Source organism: Rhipicephalus microplus, chromosome 4 (genome assembly GCF_043290135.1).
Source record: "Rhipicephalus microplus isolate Deutch F79 chromosome 4, USDA_Rmic, whole genome shotgun sequence".
Taxonomy (NCBI): domain Eukaryota; kingdom Metazoa; phylum Arthropoda; class Arachnida; order Ixodida; family Ixodidae; genus Rhipicephalus; species Rhipicephalus microplus.
In genome coordinates, this window is record NC_134703.1 from 147,823,739 (window position 1) to 147,845,260 (window position 21,522).

Sequence of the window (21,522 nt, forward strand, 5' to 3'; positions counted from 1 at the left end):
CGGTGCCCTGGCTGGGCCAACAGGCGCATTCTGTTGTTACTTTATCTAGTCAAACGCACCTTGGAAAACGAGCCGAGAACTTCCCTTAACCTAAACCCATCGCGAAAAAAAAAAATGAAGGGGTGGGGGTGAAAAAAGTTCTTGGCCTCGTTCTAACCAGTGCAAAACGCCGCCTAAGCTAGCTTCACTGCAGTACACTAGTGGTCTGCGGAACAATCTTAAGATTTGTATAAGGGGCTGCTAGTACTATTCCCAGAAAACAGCACAATCCATTCAGTTACTCATGCGTGCGTAAGCCGTTCAATTGTGAGTACTAATGTACTAATGCGTCTAAAAAAAGTCACTGGTAAATAATTTTAGCAGTGTATGACATTTCAGCAGCCACAAAACATCAAAGAAAGCGGTGCACCCGTACTTTTTTATTTTAGTTTTTAAAATTTTGCCACCTCTACTTCTCAATTTTACGAATCTTCCGAATATCAGAATCGCCAGCTTGGCAGATACACATTTGAGTCCTCAGAGTCTGCCAAAGGATTTGACATTCGTGGCGAATGCATGGACTTTATCATTGTCTGCAGAGGGGGACGTTCTAAATACTACTTTTATCAAAATAGCAGTTCTAATTTCACTCTACATGGTTTAGGGTTTGTTGAATGGTTTCCAATTTTTTTTCTTAAAGTGAGCCTTCCTTTATATACTGCTCCAAATTCAGTCTTCCGTGATAAGAACGAATGTTTTTCGCCCGTAACCTGCTCTAAATTCGGATTTCAGTGCTCCAATAGTAACATTTCACTGATACAATTTATATTTCGGCTGTCGCACCCCTGCTGATGTCCTAATGCATCAAATAAAAACGTGGTTCCCTTAGGTAAAATCATACATTAGTCCAGTGTTCTTGAAAACTAGCGCCTGCCATGCAGTATAAGCACAAGCGTGCAGAGGGTTGCCTTTCAGAGGTTGGGGGTGGCGAAAGTTCATCGCAGCGCCCCCCCTCTCTCTCTCCCTATCAAGTCATTGCATGGGGCTTGCATTGCGCCCCCTTTCTCACCCTTTGCCTCCCCCCCCCCCCCCCTGTGCGCAGGTCTGAGTATAGGCTCTCCATTCTCACTCGGGCAAGGCTGATCAAGCCTGCACGCAGGCGCAGTGGATGTGTCGTATGTTAGGCGTAAGCCCTGGCAGCGCAATAACGCTGCCCGGGCAAGAACACCTCCGTGAACACATCGTGGGCTGCGGGTGTGTACACACACAGCGAACACGGCCGGAAACACTGAATTCAGAACGCTTGCATCTAACAACGCATTCCGCAACGCATCAATTGCAGTAATCCTCGACTTGCATCTACACTTATCCACAGTATGTGAGAAGCAGCTTTCCCCAGACCAGTCGCTGAATAACAAAAAAAAAAAAAAACAAGAAAGGCCAGACCTTACCCGTCCCAACAACCGATACTATATAAGTCGTCATTTCAAGATCGATAGAATGACAACATCCCCTCTACATAATTGATGTGCATTCGCGTTCACAGTAGATCTTTATACAGCGGCCGTGGTAGATCGATCACCTACGCCAGACTTGTATACTACTTGCCTAGAAATTTCAACCACAGAGATCTGCTGGCCATGAATAGCACCACTGCTGTCTTGCACGTATAAGATCTTGCACGCACTGGACAACAATGACCCCAGCTGGGAGGTCGGTGTCCGCATAAAAGCCGAGACCCTTTTAACAGCGCGCGGGACTCAACAGCTCTCGCTATCAACGAGGCGGCTCGCAAGACGGCGGAGCGCGCAGATATGAAGCTCTCCCTCCGTATAGTAGCGCCACCACGAGTCCGTCCACGTGTCGTACGCGCACAAGGCGCCTTTGCAACCGAAACAGAACCTTCGGATCGCCTGTTATACGGGAAAGAAACCGGCAGGCCGTCTCGATAATGGAAGCGTTCGAGTGTGCAGACGAGTGGGGGGAAGGAAAAAGAGAGAGGAAAAAGAGAGATGGCTCCTGTCCAAACCGCGGGCATGGCTGCATGCCTGCGTCGGCACGTCCGGCGGACGCGCTCGGGCGCGCGTCTTGAACGCGCACCTTCGCGGGACAGCGAGCAGCGGCGATGTCCCCCCCCCCCCCCCCCTGCCCCCTCCCCCATGGTCGGTGCTCCCTAGGCGACATTTTAGAAAGATTGAAGATTGAGAAACCACCGCAGCATATGTGCTAGACAGGGGCCGAAGTAGAATCGGGGGTGTTCTACCAACACCACGTCTAGGTGCAGAAATGGTACAACACTCTCCCCCTTTCTCTCACTCCCCCCTCCTCGAGATGGTTACCCTTTTTTGCGTGCATGTGTACAGCGTTAAGGTGAACATGTGGGCGTATGGGTTATTGCGTGATTCGAGGTAACAGGTGCGAAGACTACGACGGACAGGAGAGACGCACACTTCCTGTGTGTCCCTCTCGACCCTAATACACGGGAGCCATAAATTTAGCACACTCTTATCGGCTATCGCGCGCTGGTCGTCACGCCTTTTATCTTAGGGTAGGTGTACACGCAAGCAAGTAAATACGCACCAAAACATCGGCATAAACACGGGCGTCGGCAGTGCGGTGCAAAAGGAAGATCAGGCTACCACCAGCTGCCACCTCCCCCCCGCCCCCTCCAATACCCCACCACGATAAGATACAGAACTTCGAAAAAAAAAAAAGGTCTAAGACGGGTCATGTAAAGAAAACGACAAGACCAAGCGCTGACTAGCAACGACCTTTATTTCATATTTGTCACTTTTTTTTCTATGTCCCGTCTAAGCGCCGTTCGTCCGAAGTTCAGTATGTACTATAACACACCCGCCATAAAGGGGCCCTTCAACACTTTCTGAGCATGGTCAACAAAACGCTGCCGATCGGTAGAAGAGGCTCTCGAAAACACGCGAGCTAAATATTATAGCGCATCACGCGGCTTGGAATTCACAATTTATTTATTTATTTATTTATTTATTTATTTATTTATTTATTTATTTGTCATACTGTTAACTCTCACTTGAGGGTCGTTACAGGGAGGGTGAAGGATTGAGTTGCGCAAAATTAAATATTTGAGAAAAAAAATTGTAAGATGAACTCTGTAACATATAGCATAATTATACGAGAAACACAGTTACATGCTTTTTCACTCAATACATTTGCAACATGATCTCTATGACCGATGAAACATTTGTAAGGAAACACATACATGAACACTAATAACTATACATTTTCAACAAAATGTCTATCAAGAGCAACCTTAAAATGACTCAAAGCTCTTTTTTGCACCATATCATTCGATAATTCATTCCACATATTAATAGCATCAGGAGAGAAAGAAATTCGGAACATATCGGTTCGAGCATGTATTGGTTGTATGAATGTAGTGCATGTTGTTCTTGGAAACCTTATGTAAAAATGCTTCAAATAATCACCCCTGTTTATTTTCACCCCGGCATGCAAGATCTGAAAAAGAAGTTTCAAACTCTGTTTCTGCCTTCTTAATTCTAGCTATTCTAATTTACATACTTCTAACATTTCAGTAACAGAATCCCTTCTTCGATATTTAGAGCAGATAAAGCGAGCTGACATTCTCTGAATGCGTTCTAATTTATTTTTTAAGACCTTTTGGTATGGGCTCCACACAGCGATAGCGTATTACAATCTCGGACGGACATACACTTTGTAGGCAAGCAGCTTATCGTAGGCAAGCAGCTTATGAAAGTCAGCTAAAAATAGCTTTCTCTTCTCCTGACAAATCACAGAAAATAAGCCCAGTAAGCCCATCTATCAGCCATTGGCTGATTTGAACATGGCGCGCTCGGTTGTTACAGACGTCGCCGCGAGAGGCCGTCACTTGTCCACGCGTGCGCACGCGATCGCACTGACAAAGCCACGCATTCGAAGAAAAAAAAAAGAAAAGAACGCTCAAAGTCACGAGGCGCAAGTGACATTTTTTTGTTTGCCCTTCCCATCCCTCCCTGCTCCGCTTCCAGCGCTTTCGTCGGGACGAGAGAAGAGGATTGCAGCATGTGGCAACTCTGTAACTCCGCTCGTACAGGACGGATTCTTAAAATTTTTGCGGCGTTCAATTTGTCAGGTAATACGCTTTTCTAGTGAATTAATTCCATGGTTACTCAAAAAAAGTGTTCCACGGTGCCTTTTATACTCCAAATCAGTTCATGCGACCCGGATGAGCTCATTCAAGCACTGCCGACAGGCTAGCGTATAGAACGGTTGCAGCAATACTTCGCCTTAGACGAGTCGGTTCATCTTTGGAGGGTGCTTGAAAAGGCCAAGCGGTGAATACGAAACAGCCGGTCTTTTGTGTGCGCTTCTTTCGTCCTCATTGTTCGCGCTTTTCAAGTACTCCCTAAGGATTGATATGTGGGGTTTAACGTCCCAAAACTACCACATGATTATGAGAGACGCCGTATAGTGAGGGCTCCGGAAATTTCGACCACCTGGGGTTCTTTAACGTGCGCGCAAATCTGAGCACAGGGGCCTACAGCATTTTCGCTTCCATCGAAAATGCAGCCGCCGCAGCCGGGATTCGATCCCGCAACCAGCGGGTCAGCAGCCGAGTACCTTAGCCACTAGGCCACCGAGGCAGGGCCAAGTACTTCCTAAGGAATGGTCGCTTTCGGAAGTAAAACACGCGCTGCGCCACAGCGTGTATCTGCACGCGAGCACGCAAACGCGGTTTCGATTCGCCCAGTGACATTACACGATGGAGTGGGGGAAACGCAAGAGCAATATATCACTAGACCGAGCGTCCAAACAAACATTCGTCTTTATCTAAAAACCCACGGTACGCAAAACCTACCCGCATGTTTGCACTTATAGCCTCTGCATGACACATGTATGCACACGGTCGATTACTGACGTCGCTCCCACTTCAACGATGCCGGCCCCCTTCAAACACGCACCGTGCGATAGCTGATAAGAGTTTGCTAAATTTATGACTCCCGTCGATCCGGGGTCGCCCAATGCTCAATTTATAACCCCCGGCCCGCGCCATTCTGTTCCCTCTCAAGCCTATAGTGCTCCCTATTAAATGCACCAGCGTGGGCATCGTACTACACGTTTACAAGTATATACGCTACATGTTCTCTGCTTCTTCTTATCTGTGCCGTTGTACGCTAGACCCGTCGATATCGAAAAAAGGCTTTTTAGCGCCACGACGCGCGAAACAAGGTGCTCTATCGACCCCCTCCCCCTAGCGCACGCACACACACACACACACACACACACACACACACACACACACACACACACACACACACACACACACACACACACACACACACACACACACACACACACACACACACACACACACACACACACACACACACACACACACACACACACACACACACACACACACACAAACACACACACACACACACACACACAATTTTGTTCCCCGATCGAAGCGATCACAAAACACTCTTTTTGCTCAGGGTTACGCCTGTTTTACTCGATCTTGTTTGCATGATACAAAAGTTCGAGATTAAGCGACGGCTGTTTATAAGGTTAAATGTATACTATATTTAAAAAGTATGGTATAAGAGCAGCCGTGCAGGGGAGTGGCATCTTGTTTATTTTGGCGGGGCGGGTCGTCTTAGGAGAGCTGTTTATAAGGTTAAATGTATACTATATTTAAAATGTATGGTATAAGAGCAGCCGTGCAGGGGAGTGGCATCATGTTTATTTTGGCGGGGCATGTCGTCTTAGGAGAGCGCGACGCCTCGGTCTCAAAGTCCCGGGAGCGCCCAGTGTCGAGGCGCCCGGCGCCATCATCGCCTGTCATCGTTTCCATGCAGTATCGACAAGCTTGAAGCTGCGATTATTTCGAGCTAAATAATGCTGCATTTTACGGTTATAGCGCTGATAGCCTTAGGCCAACATTAGTCAAGGTCACTTTCAGGCTTTTCTTGCTGCGCTAAGCCCCGCCGCGGTGGTCTAGTGGCTAAGGTACTCGACTGCTGACCCGCAGGGCGCGGGTTCGAATCCCGGCTGCGGCGGCTGCATTTCCGATGGAGGCGGAAATGTTGTAGGCCCGTGTGCTCAGATTTGGGTGCACGTTAAAGAACCCCAGGTGGTCTAAATTTCCGGAGCCCTCCACTACGGCGTCTCTCATAATCATATAGTGGTTTTGGGACGTTAAACCCCACATATCAATCAATTCTTGCTGCGCTAATTGGGGATCATAGCCATTAAGGCAAAGCGGCAGATAATATGAGACAGGGGCAAAAGAATATCGCTTGCGAAAGACGTTCACCCTGCATGCAGTGGAGATAAAATTGCTTTTTTCATGACGACGACAACGATGATGACGATGATGGGGCCCCGACCTATCAATATAACTTGATTTTGTGTTGCGCACTGTCTCCACCTTCCTCGTGTCACACGCCTTGCGACGCGATGAACCTAACCACCACAGCCACACATCAAACAAACGTATGCTAGTCGTTTTTCTATGTCCGGAATCAAGACTGTGCTTCCAATCTATCGCACGACCGAAAAATGTCCACTTCTAACTTCAAGGTTAGAAAAAAAAAAGCATTCCTACACCAATAAATCACACCGCAGGTAGCCTATCAGCGTTAACCAGGGGCATTTAGGCCACGTGATCCAAGCTTTATACTGGTCGGACCAGTAACTCCATGTCGAACACGCACTGGCATCTGTCCACTCAGTTGACGCATTTGAAAACCAGTGCCCGCCTTGACGTCCTGCAACAAACAGAACCCAGGACCAACGTTCCCACACAAATGACCTCTTGACGCGTGGATCTGCGACTGTTGATATATAAGCGACAAAAGAAGTCTCCCCCATGAACACGCCTCTAGAGCCTACTCAGCTGCACAAGCAAGGGCCGACAATTTTTCCACGGCTTTCTTCCTGACCAGCGAGCCCTTAGGCGAGTTCAGTGAGCCCAAGTTCTAGCCTTCAAGACCTTCAAGAGCGTTCACCAGTAAATGGACAGCGCTGCCGTACGGCACTCATAAACGGTGAACGGCGATGTGTGGCCGGCCGCCGACTCGTTCCAGCATCTCAAGGCGAGCGACGGCTCGCTTCCTCCATGCGGTTCCTTACATTCTACGTATTATTCTGATCAATACTTTTGTGGCGATTCAAAGGTATGATTCCTTCTCATAGCGTAGGCAGGAATGAGTGTGGGAAGCAGGAGGCTTCCTGCCTCCCCCCCCCTCAAATGTTCAATTTTTACTGAGCATATGCTACACACACACACACACACACACACACACACACACACACACACACACACACACACACACACACACATACTGTTATGACCGCCATCGGTAGGCGCCATGCTGTCGCTGAAAAGCGTAGCCGGGCCGCGTTCCCACGCCTGGAACCCAGGTTTTCTTGGAACCAGCGTCGAGAGCTGACGGGGGAGCGGCGCTCTTTTAATCCTCAAACAAGTAGCCGACTCGCCGAATGCCTATGCCCGCCAGGTATTGTCCCTGCTAGCCGGCGGATAAGACGTCACGTCGCCACGAAGCGGTAAGCCGTTCCAGAGGGGACAACAAAGACAGCGTATTCCTTTGAAGAAACGGCGACCGCCGCCACAAAGTGCCCTACTAATTGAGCGGACAGATTGGCGGACCGTTTGATGTCTGCTGTCCGAAGCTTGGGACCCCTCGACCAGCGACATACCCGACGAGCAAGAGCCTCTCTGGCGCCACCTTTAGGTGCAGTGATCTTGACTCGAAATTGGATGTTCACGTGCGCCGTGCATGCTCGTACCCCTCACCTGTTGTGTGTGTGTGTGATTGGTGTTCCACTGAAGAAGGAGGAGCCCGACAGGGCTTATAACGGCGCCGCAGAGTGCAGGACGTCGCTCTGAACCAAGTAAAGGTTCAACCACCACGTTCGTAGTTTGTGAAGGCTCTGGACCATGTAACGGTTTAACCACCACGCTCGTGGTTTGTGAACTCTTAACCTCATGCTGTAAATATTTGTAGATAGTGCCATAAACCTTGTTTGTTTTTCGTATCCCCATCTTGTAAGCGCTCGTTTCCTCAACCCGAAGCTACACCACGCTACCACAAGAGACCGGGCTTTGTTTTCGTATCCTCCAGCGACCTTCCTTTCGACCGCAACAACTGGTGAACAGCGGTGGGATACGACTCAGTACCCCGAGCCGCAACAATACATACAAACGCGCACACGAATACGCATAAAGGGTACACGGTTGACCCTGTATGCTTGACCATGTACGGTTTATAACTCATACAGGTAAGACCATCAGGCTGGTTACAGAGCTCAAAAACCGTAGTTCGACAAATGAATTTCAACCAACCCAAACACCCGGGCAGGTAGGTCACAGATCAATCGCGGCAGGTGTTACTGCCGCCGGAAGTGAACTTGTACAAGAACGATGAGTCGAGTAGAACATGCGGAACACCAAACGGGGAAACAGAACGAACGCAACAAACTGGGCCTCCGATCGCATAGTACAGTATACAAGCGCACGCCAATGCGGCAGCCCTGATTAGGCGAAGCGTGACCTTATAGGAACCCCCCGAATGGCGTGACTACCGCGACCGCAGCTGGAGCCGAAGAGGCGGCAGAAGGAGCGATCGGGGTCTGCGTGATCCCGTCTCATTAAGACCGCGCAACGCCGTCGAAGAGCCGGTGGATCAACAACAGCCACATGCATAATCGTGCGCTAGAATCATACGCATGCTGCGATGCGGCGTCTGATCAGCTCCGGAATATTGGCCTCGAGGACATACTGTGGTGCCACCTACGTGATGACGTCACTCATAGGATGTCGGGTTGTGTTGTCTGCTAGAACACCGCATTTCGTGCGCTTTTGCTGTGGACCCCGTGCGTGCTTCCCTTTGTTTTGATGCACAGTGCTTAAAGAAGCTCTAAGACCTGATAATACGGGCAAGCGGGGCCCCCGGTGGCCCTCTTGTGTCTAATTTGCATCTTAAAATCGTCACTAAGAGCCAGTGCAGCAATGGGGGACGATGCAAGTGGTGTCGCGAAAGCAAAGCTGCCGTATTCCACAACTACTATCCTATCTGTGACGTCAAAACGATCGCAGCACTGGCCTTTCAAGTGGAGGCCCAATAACCTTGGGTGCCGCATGAACCGGTATATAGGATATGCGACGCACATCGCAGAAAAGATGTTATAACTTCATGAAACTTAGATGCAAATTTCTGGTTCTACTCGTGGTGTACCATGTCGGCATAGTGAAATGACACACTATGTGCATACATGTTTCATGCAACCCGCTCCCAAACACTACAGATACATTTGGGAATCCATCGGTCAGTCCACCTGTCGTGAATAATACGGGCGTTATAACCGATCTGCTTGGGACCTTCGACACAGTTCGTTACACAAGTAACTTCGCAGTAACGGTAGCACACCTTATCTTTAGCTAGTTGGTTGGTCGAAAAGGTATAGTTTCTTTGTTGTTACAATCAGTCGTTGTTATTAGCTCCACATGAGTTAAAAGGCAAGGAGGTCACTTGGGAGCACTAACGATCGCTCGCTAAGCGAGTCGCAGAAAGGTCGCGGGATCGAATCACGGCCGCGAAGGTCGCATTTTCGGTGGAGGCGGAAATGCTTGAGGCCCGTCTATTTAGGCGCACGTTAGAGAACACCAGATGGTCGAAGTTTCCGGAGCCTTCCCAAAGGCATTTCTCATTATCATATCGTGGTTTTCGTACGTAGAACCGCAACAATTCTTATTATAATTAAACTGCATAGCCGCTGTTGTTGAATCCCCTCGCGATTAGTGCCTTGAACAGCGCTGAACGTTTCTAGCAAGTGAGAGAGAGAGAGAGAGAGAGAGAGAGAGAGAGAGAGAGATGCAACCCTTTCTTTCCGCCGCAGTAAAAGGGGTGGGTGGGGGTGCACACAGCAGCCGGGCGGAGGAACATGGTCGCGGCAGCAGCAGGAGGTGCGGTAGATGCTCGCGGCACGCACGCCGCCCGGCATCACGCAACTGTGCAAACAATCGGCCAGCGCCCCCGACAAAAAAGCGCAGGATGCGGAAGGCGCAGCTGGACGGCGCGGCGTCAAGAGCGGCCACGCGCGCCCGCTCTGGCCGCTGACCTCCCGAAGGGGGAGCGCGGTCACGGCTACTGCCGCTCGGCCGGACGCTGTTGTTGAATCTCCTCGCAACGCTGGTGCACGTATTGTGAGAGAGGCACACGTGGCGATCGTGATTGCGTGCACGCTGCCGACGTGTCGACGCGTGGTGGACGCGGTAGTTGACAGCTCGCGCGTGTCCGGTACAGCACTCGTTATGAGAGCATCCTTGACGCGACTGTACGCGAATACAGGGACGAGAAAGCGACGGAGAAGTGCACGCCCGGACTTACTTGTAGGATGACAGCGTTATGTGAATCATACATAGACTTGGAGATGCGGTGTGGAGTACAGTGTCGGAAGTGAGAGCCACTTAATTGTTTTTTTTTTCAGTGTTACGAGTTGGTCACAGGTGATATAGGTGCACAATTCTCCCTGACCGTTCTAAGTAAATTAAGCGAATTTTGTGATGCTTACGACACAAAGCCGACATGTAATTGCGAGGCATGTTATTTGAGGGGTCTCTGAATTAATTTCAACCACCTAGGGCACCTTGATGTGCACCTAAATCAATGTTACGCGGACTCCTTTCCCTCGTCAATCTTTCTGGCTCCAGCCTACGATTTTGTCCCGTAAGCATCATCGAAAGGTGAAAGCACTCATGGCGGATGAAGGTGGGTGAACAATGGGGTTGAGTGACGCAGTAATTGTCTCTCAAGCGAGGACACCACAACCAGGACACTTTAGGGGGGGGGGGGTCGAAAGAGGGGTGGGAAGAATTAGAGTAAATTAGAGGACTTGGGAGCATAAACACAGCACTGGCAGCACAAAAAACACAATAAAAACATAATGCCGGTATGTACAGAACGGAGCAAATGCAAGAGAGGAGGAAAAGGAGGATAAAAGGAAGGCACAAAAGGTAATCATGGGTGAGCCTGGTTGGCTGTACTGCTAAGGCCGAAAGTTGGACTTGGTACAGAGCACAATGTATATCATGTTTACCAGCATAAAAGGAGACTATTAGACGTAAAAGTGGTCCGCCGCCGTGTAGCGATTTAGCGCTCGGATTCAGAGCCAGAGGTCGCGGATTCGATATCGTCCAGGGCGGTCGCATTTAGGCAGGAGGCGAAATGCTATAAGGGCCGTGAACTGCTCCAAGTCAGCGCACGTTAAAGAACACCAATATACCAAATTTCGCGGTCCCCTCCCCAACGGCCTCCATCACAATCATATCGCAGTTCTGGAACCCTACCTACGAGATTTTAAAAAAGCGCCTGAAACGATGTAACAAGAAACGATGCAAATTTTTGCCAGCGACGGAATCTTGGATGAGAAAAGTGCTTTTGAAAAATTCTTCTTTCGAGAAAAGATGCCGACGAACACAAAAACGTAATGCATCGTGGTAAGAAGTGTCACAATATGCGACTTTTGGTATTTCGCAAACGCTTTTATGTATGCACCAAAGGACCGGATACACTATAGAACTCTATGCCCATTAGCTGTATCCCAGACGTCACGTACAGCGCCGATACCGCGAGTGATAAAGGGCCTCGCCGCGAAAGAAGCTCGCTTGCCAATGTTGGCAGCATGACGTAACGTAGTCGTCTACTAATTATTTCCCCCACGCATAGGACCATTCATTTGACAACGTCGCAAGCACTCGAACTTGCCCGAGGTCACAAGCTGCAGTGACCATGCAGAGGCGCGCGCTGCTCTCGTGGGCAACGACGACAAACGCTCCCCGCGATCTGCGCGCGCGCAGTACCGTCTAACTCGGAGGGACAGGCGCCGACTAGTTCGCGCATGTATGCATATTTCATTGCCGGCTATCGTTCATCACATCGCTTACGCGCGTGCCGTCGTCGTTTCGTGTGCAACGCGAGGCGAAAGTATAACCACGCCTACGGTCCAATTAGCTCGCCGAGGCAGAGCTGCGGGAAGTTTATGAAACTGCCCTCGGTAGCACCAGGATGAATAGTGTTACGCAACCATTAACGACCGGCTCTGCCTGCGCAACGTGGAGCGACTTGGTGAGCCGAGGGAGTTACAGCCCGCGTAAGATGCAGCGCCAATAAATGTCCGGCGAGATTCCCGGCACACATATACCGGGTGTTCGAAGTTACGTTTTCTGATTTATTTTAATTAGGCGCACGAAATCACGTGAGAACAACTTGTGCAAAATAAACTAAGCGGCCAGGGGGATAGAAAGTTGGATGATAATTATCGCTATCAGTAGCCCAAATAACGAAAATTTAATAAAATTTTCACTGACTGCGGTAAGTTGGCACGTTCATATTGAAAAAAATACAGGCACTAGTGTTTGTACACAGTTTCAATTGAAAGATTTCTTTTTAGCACGCCTCTCCCCCGAGATATCCGGTTCCAAAGTTTCATTGTCTTTCACATGATTACTCATGTAAGAAGGTGAAGGTCAGCACAAAGCTCCTCCCTAAAGTTACGCATCTGTTGTGTGTGCTGTCCAGTGTGTGAAGAGGGTGGAAGCGTAGGCATACAAGATATCAATTACCATTGCCCTCTCGGCAGGTGAAATCAAAAATCGAAGAACCCTAGCAGCCAGTGTTGTAACACGCAACTGCAGAGCCTCAATACCGATAGTGGCAGATATCACGCCGAGATAATCGTGCGAGCGGAGAATATGGATGCAAATGCGCGTGCGTAATAATGACTGAAGAAGCGTGCACGGTTGTTGCCTGGGCTACGCGAACAGCGTGACTGCTGATGTGCGAGTATACTGTAACTTTTATTTAAAGCAAGAGCAAAAACTCCATCAATAATAATTGAAACAATTTCATCCTTGCTAACGCATATTTCATGCTGCCAGACATAAGCTTATTTCGGTCATGCACAAATCTCATCGAAACTCTTCACTTCTCAAAACGTCAATGCCCTCAAAAGAGTTCAAAATGCCTGCCTTCGTCAGCAACGCAAAGCATGAACCACTCTCGCGTCGACTCGATGACTCAGCGCACTACTTCTGCAGGGATACTCGCACAGGCAGACGTTATTCTGTCCTTCACGTCATTAACATCGCTGGGCTCTGTTACGTAAACTCGATTTTTAATGTAGCCCCAAATGGGAAAAGTCGTGCGGAGAAAGGTCAGGAGATCTTGGTGGCCAAAACATCGCTCCTGCGCGCCCAATCCACTGTTGTGGAAAACGTCTGTCCAACCAGTTCTTCGCCCTGGTAGAAAAATGTGGCGGTGCTCCATCGTGCATACTTGACGCAGGTCATTCAGGGAAAGACTGCAGACAAGGTCATCAATGACAACACTTAATTCTTCTTCTGTGACATCTTTCCATTCAAGAAGTCCTAAAAAAGTGAGTTCCAATGTTCCTGTCCCCGAGTATGCCGCATCACACATCCACACTCCATCGAACTTGATGTTTGTGCTGCCTCAGCCAGTGTGGGTTTTCTTGTGCCCGATAACTGGCGCTGTGAAGATTAACACTTCCTTTTCGGCAAAACCAAGCTTACTTAGTCCAAATTATTCTGTGAAAAGAGCTATTTTCTTGATCTGTTTTGATGAGGCCCCAATTGCAGCAGTCAACTCGCCTTTCAAAGTTCGCCTCATTTAGGTCCTGATGAAGGCAAACGTGATATCGATGGAACTTGCGTTTTCTTAGAACATTTGTGACTGCTTCTTACCGACGGCCCAAGTCTCCTCGCGGCCAGACAGGCCGTTGCAAACATCGCCTTCTCGAAGAACTGCTGTAGAAGGGAATCGGACTGAAGAGCCGATGAAGAGTACGAGAGGTTTACTTACATACTTACCGAAAGATAATTCGAAACAGGTCTCGGCTCAGGCAGTCGCCTGCCACTTTTTGTCCTTTCGCAGTCCCTAGGCGCCAGGCCTAGGGAAACAGAGAAAGGAGTTTTCACCCTGTCAGGTCACCACTGTTAAGGGTCATTTTGACGGCACCAGTGGTCCCCCAACACACACACACACACACACACACACACACACACACACACACACACACACACACACACACACACACACACACACACACACACACACACACACACACACACACACACACACACACACACACACACACACACACACACACACACACACACACACACACACACAAACCAAAACGTGTTGTTCCGGCCACGCTGTCGCATCCGGGAAATCATGCTACCAGCAAACGGGATGTAACAAATCCGTCGTGTGCTGCTCGGGCTGACCACCCACACTGTCGAATGATGGTCGCAGGCGATAGTTATAGCGCGAGAACAAAACGACGACACAGAGACAAGAAGGACACGAAAGACGTAGTGCGTCGTCATGCCATACCAACTAGTCCAAGCTGCCACACTTCTAAGGTGGTCGCAGGCCAGGCAACTCCAATGGCATGTGCTTGGTCATATGGCGTTGATTTGAGCGTCGGTGACCTTCTCAGCCAGAGACGCACAACGTGGTGGTCCGAGGTCCGTCTTCGGCGGAAACTCGGCGTCGCGGCCTCGGCGTACAAAGGCGCCACGTGTGGCATTTCCGCGCAGGCACAAACGACAGCAGTGCTGCGTGGAGTAATTACAACCACGCACCTCCCCAACACATGAAAAACAGCCGGGAGTCTTGGCGCTCCTCCTTATCGGCGGCTGGCTGCCTTTCTTCCATCTCGGCGCCCGCGGCAAAGGCAGACTCGCCGATTGCAACACCGCACTGATCGGCAATCTGTCGGAAGCTAAGCTGTGGCATCGAGGTTAAGCACGCGACAACGTCGATTTCAAAATCTTTGTGGACGATTGCCTTCGTGGTGGTCCGTCTTGGAATTTGGGCAGAGCCTGTTGTGCAAAAGCGTTGAAATAGGTTTATGAAAGTGGGCCTTGTTGGAAGAAAACGGTGTGGGTGGCGGGACGCGTAAAGGTCCGTTGCTAACGAAGCATTGCCGTTCATTTCAGCAAGCACCACGTCTACTTTTTCTTCGGTAGAATACCGCACGCCAGAAGCAGCCATGTTAGCTCGAAAGGAGTCCGCGTGGATTTCCTTGGTAGACCTTCAATGCAGAGACGTTGTGCTGCCGGAGCCACCCTAGCACAGGACGTTGAAGCTAACGCGTTCACTAAGAGATGTCTTCGTGCGATCTGAAGTCACGAAAAAACGTCGCGCAAAATGGCCTCCTGTTATCGCGTTCATCAGGATCATGCCTAAGGCTCATGGCACACCGCGCATTCTGATTTCGCCAGCCGAGAGGTCAAGGGTAATTGTTATCATGTATGCCTACGCTTCCACTCTCTTCACACAGTACACTCATCACGCAACAGATTCGTCACTTTATGGAGGAGCTTTGCACGGACCTTCATTCTCTTCCACGAGTAATCATGAGAAAGACAATTAAACTTTGGAGGCGGATATCTCGCAGCACCGGCGTGCTAGAAAAACATATTCCAACTTAAACTGTGTACGAACACCACTGCCTATATTTTTTTCATTATAAACATGCCAACTTACAGCAGCCAGTGAAGAGTTAAGTAATAAATTTTAGTAATTAGGCTGCTGACATTGATAATTCTGTCCGCTTGGCCGCTTAACTTATTTGACCAAGTGGTTCTCACATGCCTTCAAGCAGCTAATAAAAATCATAAAGCTTAACTTCAAACACCCGGTATATAGTGCTCTGATAATTTCTGGGGCTCCGCCGCGGTGGTCTAGTGGCTAAGGTACTCGGCTGCTGACCCGCAGGTCGCGGCAGCTGCAATTTCGATGAAGGCGAGAACGCTGTAGGTTCGTGTGCTCAGATTTGGGTGTACGTTAAAGAACCCCAGGGGGTTAAAGTTTCCGGATCCCTCCACTACGGCGTCTCTTATTATCATGTGGTGCTTTTGGGACGTTAAAGCCCACATATCAATCAATCAACCTTATATATTGAAACCACCGCAAATAGGTATACGCCTGCCTTCGATCAAGCCACGATGGAGATCGCAACAATTATGGCTAACGATCACACCTTCAGCGCATGCGTTGATTGATATGTGGGGTTTAACGTCCCAAGACCACCATATGATTATGAGAGACGCCGTAGAGGAGGACTCCGGAAATTTTGACCACCTGGGGTTCTTTAACGTGCACCAGAATATGAGCTCGCGGGCCTACAGCATTTCCGCCTCCATCGGAAATGCAGCCGCCACAGCCGGGATTCGATCCCACGACCTGCGGGTCAGCAGCCGAGTACCTTAGCCACTAGACCACCGCGGCGGGGCAGCGCATGCGTTCACAACTTCGCTGTTAGTAAAGTGGTCGAACTAAAACAGTGAGGGGAAACGAAGAGCTAATTATTTTTCTGCGTCAGGAACCAGAACTGCGCACGCAAGGAGAGGCAGTGCGAAGCCGACAAGGATAAACAAACGGCGTGAAAGTTATAACGCTTTTTGATTAACGTATGGGACTAAACACGCCATCATTCGACTCCCCAAACGACTCTTGATTACAGTGTATGTTCAGCGCGCCCCTGTTTACACAGTATACGGCAAAACTACAGCCCCACCCCGCGTTGCGGCGAGTCATTGACGCTAATAGTTTAGCCGTTAATATGATCGTGATGGTTAATTCTGGAGAACACGTTAATTTAGCAGCCCACAGAAAGGGAGAGCCAGAGTCACTGCTGATTAAAGCCAGTTTATCAGGTTATCTTTTTACTATATATCAATGTATTCTTTATTAGGATACAGAATCAAGCCCAAATTTATAATTTGTTCATAGGAGTATTACTACAGCCACCCTGACGTATAAGAACACACGAGGTAAACAAGTATGGGCAGAATCTTGATACATAATTAGGCATCCTACCCTACGGGAATACAATGGAAATGCCTTCTCTAAAAAGGTGTACCGGTTCGCGATTGCCCCCGAATAAACCGAACGTCACAGTTTAGCCGTAAAATATCACCAAGCGGGCGTTCGCCCGTATGAACGATTTGCAATAATCTCACTTGTTTCAGAGAAGTGGCACCATGCGACTCCGTTCGTTGCTGTATATTCGGGCAGAGCGTCATGTCTTACCTGCAATGAAAAGAAAGGCACTGAATATAGCGAGGTTATGCACCAACGTGTGAACCACTGCGCAGCACAACATTTGTAAGCTCTGATGCGAAGCTTGCGGCTTCTTCGCACGACCTACCCAAGCTAATGTTGGCCAAGCATTAAAGAAAGAAAGAAAGAAAGAAAGAAAGAAAGAAAGAAAGAAAGAAAGAAAGAAAGAAAGAAAGAAAGAAAGAAAGAAAGAAAGAAAAGAAAAACTGGCACGAAGGACGCTATGTTACATACTGTTTAGCTGATGTGTTCATGGCAATTTTTTTTTAACTAAACGCCTAACTTGCCCTCCGCGGTGATGTAGTGGTTACAGTGCTCGGCCGCTGACCCAAAGGTCACGGGTTCGACCCCAGCCGCGGCGGTCACCGCATATCGGTGTAGGCGCAATGGTAGACGCCCGATTACGGTGCCATGTCAGTGCTCGTTGAAGAACACCACATGGTCGAAATTGCAGGAGCCCTCCCCTACGGCGACTCTCATGATGATCTCTTGATTTTGGGACGTTAAACTCCAGATATTATTGTTGTTATTATTTAATACTTTACTATATTTATAGGCAACAAAAATGAGCAAACGTCAGTGTTACAAGCTGCCACTCTAGCGTCGCCAGCGCGAAGTCGGCGACGGGAATGACAGCAGGTTAGTTCGTTCCGTACGCAAGCAGAGACAGTGAAGAGATCAGAGACGTGGGAAAACAAAACAAACTTTACTCTAGTGATATTGCAGCACACGGGATCTAGTACAACACTTCAATACAACTAACAAAATACATCAACACTGGATACAACAAAAAATACATATAAAAACAATAAATCAGCTTACGAGAGAGAACTATTACAAACTACACAAACTAACAACAATAGAACTACGGAGGAGAAAGTTCGAAGATATAAACAGGTGAAGGCATACGTGTGATGACCGGCAGCGTTGCGTCCCCGACGATCGGATGCGAGAAGTCGAAGAGAGTTCTGGCACGACTGCGATGTCGGCGGTGTTGCAACGCTGGTGGCTGCGGGAGGCTAGTGCTTGCAGGTGACCTCGGGCAAGTTGAGCTAGCTCGAGGCGAAGTCCCGATGTCTACGTTGCAGACGTTAATATCGCGTCACAACTAGACGAACGGCTAAGTTTAGGTGGCCAGCCGATACAGAGCCACACTAAAAACTTCTAGAAGAGATGCTTGTTGATCTGTTTCTAAACCATGTTGGTCAGCGACTATAGCCTGCCTAGCAGGGCAAAACCCTGCGCTTAAATCCCCCTCGTTTCTCCTCGCTCTCTTCCTTGGAGACAAGAGACCTCTACATGGGCCCAATCATGCGCGTTTCATTGTTGGAAACTCCGCCCCAAAAATATATTGACCCTACCCCTTTTTAATTAGGAGAGAGCCCTCAACTAGCGAGAGTGACAACCTGTTGGTGTGCTGTCATACGGCTTGGCCACCAGATGTTTTCCCGTGGGAACGGTCAGACTGTTTGGCTCTCAGCCGGTGCGTCCCGTAGTCTAAACCTTGTTCGGGGTACATCGCGGCCTTCCACGACCCTGCAGACGCCGCCGTAGGTACAAAGGATCAAACGTCGGCGGCGACGTTCGAAGAAGAACACCCCATTCTGCACTTCCCAGCTCTCTTTCATGCGCCCGCAGTTCCCGCCGGTCAGCGGGGTAGTACGGCGCCCGTTAATTGCCGTGACGCCGGGTCGCAAAAATGGCAGTGCATGACAGTCAGCGTGACTGGCGACGGTAAAGATGAGACGCTTAGTATGCAGCTTTCTGTTCAACGGATATTGCTCCTACATCTAGCGGACATTGAAAGTGAAATAGACGTTCCACGCGCGCTATTTCTCTATACACGTAGAGTGGCGAAATGCAGTTTTCGTGGCTTTAACGGGCAGCTCGAAGAATAGACCAACGGCGCTTCTTCGGATGAGCAGATGCAAGACAAAAATCAACCCGACTTAAATTTCATTTATGCTGTATACATTTTCGTACTCGCTGGCGGGCTTAAATTCTTTAGAATGTTTTGTTTTCTGAAGCGTGGAAGCTTGGGCAAGTTGGTAGGACATAACTGAATGCAGGAACAGCGCAACCTAGAAGTAATTACTTCGTAACTACGGAAGCGAAAAAACAAGGACAGAAAAGGTTGAAAGTCAGCGCTCTTTTCTGTCCTTGTTTTTTCGCTTCTGTAGTTACGAAGTAACTACTTCTAGGTTGCGCTGTTCCTGCATTGAGTTTTGTTTTCTTTCATTTTTATTTACACTTACTTTTACCACGTGATTTTATATTAACGATTCAGCTATGGATATTGCTGGTAAAAGCGTTACCTACGAATTCTTTTCTATTCTATTTTCTATTTCTATTTTGGCATACTGCAAGGTTTTGGAACTGCAAAAAAACTATAAGTGCTTTACAATACAGGGCACACACTGTTTCTCCTGAGATACAGCACACATCTCTCGAGCTTAGTTGTTGTCTCCCCTTGCAAAAATGCACTTCAGCAGTCTACAGACTGTCTAAAACCATTTTTATACAATCTATAAAATGTCTAAATCTAATTTTGTAAGGGTCGTGTTTCATGTAACATGTAACGTGAAACGTGTAACATGAAAGGTTTTGCATAACGTGACAGTTGTAACCCATAGGATCAACACTAACACCATGGAGACCCTCTGGCGCTATTCTGGACACCGTGGAACCGCGCCGTGTAGGCGAATTCACCCATCCTATCAACTCTGCATGATTGGTTCAAAGGACTGCAAGTCATACCATCTCTGTTTAGTTTAAAATGCCACTATTTAGCATACCGAAAAATAGCCCTCCATCGGCAGTGGCTATACGTTTATGTAGACAACTTGTTTACGCTTGTTGTTTCAACGTGTGGCCAAAAGAGGAAAAAGATGCATTTTTTCATTCGATGAATTGAACCTTCTCCATAGTCAATATGACTTGACTTAAGCACAGTCCGCTGCGTGTGATTGTAGCCTATCAATTCGGTGTAGACGCTACGACAATCAAAAAGTCGTTCGACGCACCGTGTTCACGAACCAACATGGTAAGTATTACTTTTCACAATTCCCAGAAATCGGGGGCATCTGGACGTGGCGCCATCTCTCAGCGGCAGGATCGGCAGCCTGGCCATAACTGAATGGGAAATATATGAGAAAAGTCATATCTCTCGAAAAAAAGCTAGTTATGAAAAAGGACTCTGGGTTGTTTGTAGCAGAAGCCCGCCGGTTAACAAAAGGCACAAAAAAGCGTGTGGCTTCCCAGGACAATGGCAGACCGCCCATAGAAACACGTGGGACCCCATTGTAGGTATTAAATACTCTGGGAAGCCACGTTGTTTGCAGTGCGACACTACTCTTTTACCAAAACGTACCAATTTGTCTCTGCAACATGTAACCCGGAGTCATATTTGATAACTAGCTTTTTTTTCGAGATAAATGATTTTTTTTTTTTTTGCCTATCATTTCCCTTGCAGTTACGGCAGGCCGCCGCCGTGGCAGACAAGAGATGGCGCCACATGTAGATGTCCTCAAATCCTGGTCATGTGAATGCAACCAAGAACAAACTACTCACATTCGGAGCCTATGATTCTATTTTTTTCACGTCAATATAAAACATGACTGACTGCAGAATGATGAAGTATTTGATTACATGTTAATTAAAACTACTCGCTTAAACACACACAAAATAGCACATCGTTTTATTTCTTGGAATTTAATTGCGAGTACTTTGCAATTGAGTTATGTGAATTTACCACAATAGTAGACAGTAAAACATAATTTTTGCCTCAACAGCATACATGGCGGTATTTGAAAGAGGTCAATATTACACGTCAATTTACGCCCTGGCACTAAGCAACAATTACAGTTAGAAAAACGAAACTTCTTGTCGGCATTTTAAAAACGGTCTCTTAGTTCTTGATAGATTACAATGACGTTTCGTGAGAAAACCTTCAGAACTGCAAACGTTTGCAGGGCAATATAAGTCGTACGTTCAAACAGCTGTAGCGCCGAGGGAGTCGGGAACATGCGCGTCTCGCATGCTGCTCCTTTATAATGAGCACGAAGTGGTGGGTGCAATTCCCAAACTGATACCAGGCCAAATAAATAAATAAATAAATAAATATATAAATAAATATAGTGTAACCTTTTTCTAGTCTGTTACAATATATATAGTGCAGTGCTTACGCGTGTGCAAGTGTAATAACTCCGAATCGCCGAAATTAATTCGAAGCTTGCCTCTATCACAATAATTTCTGCCACCCTCATCGTATCTAAAAAAAGTTGAACAGAAATTTGGTGTATTTTTAGAAATCGTGGTGAAATCTGCGCGAGTTTTTCTGAACGCGTCACGCGATTACTTCTAATCACTG

The 21,522-nt window shown here is 48.2% G+C and overlaps 1 protein-coding gene across 4 annotated transcripts in view; it reads right to left on the reverse strand.

Annotated features, from left to right (window-relative positions):
• The window catches only part of LOC119172405 (coronin-2B-like), a 337,045-nt gene that overhangs the window by 138,330 nt on the left and 177,193 nt on the right, over window positions 1-21,522 (reverse strand). For 2 of the 4 annotated variants that reach the window (XM_075893732.1, XM_075893733.1), the window contains exon 2: window positions 17,054-17,123. The exons of the other annotated variants lie outside the window; for them this stretch is intronic. In XM_075893732.1, coding sequence (XP_075749847.1) covers window positions 17,054-17,123 — 70 coding nt within the window. The remainder of the gene's footprint in view (window positions 1-17,053; window positions 17,124-21,522) is intronic. 4 annotated transcript variants of the gene reach the window in all.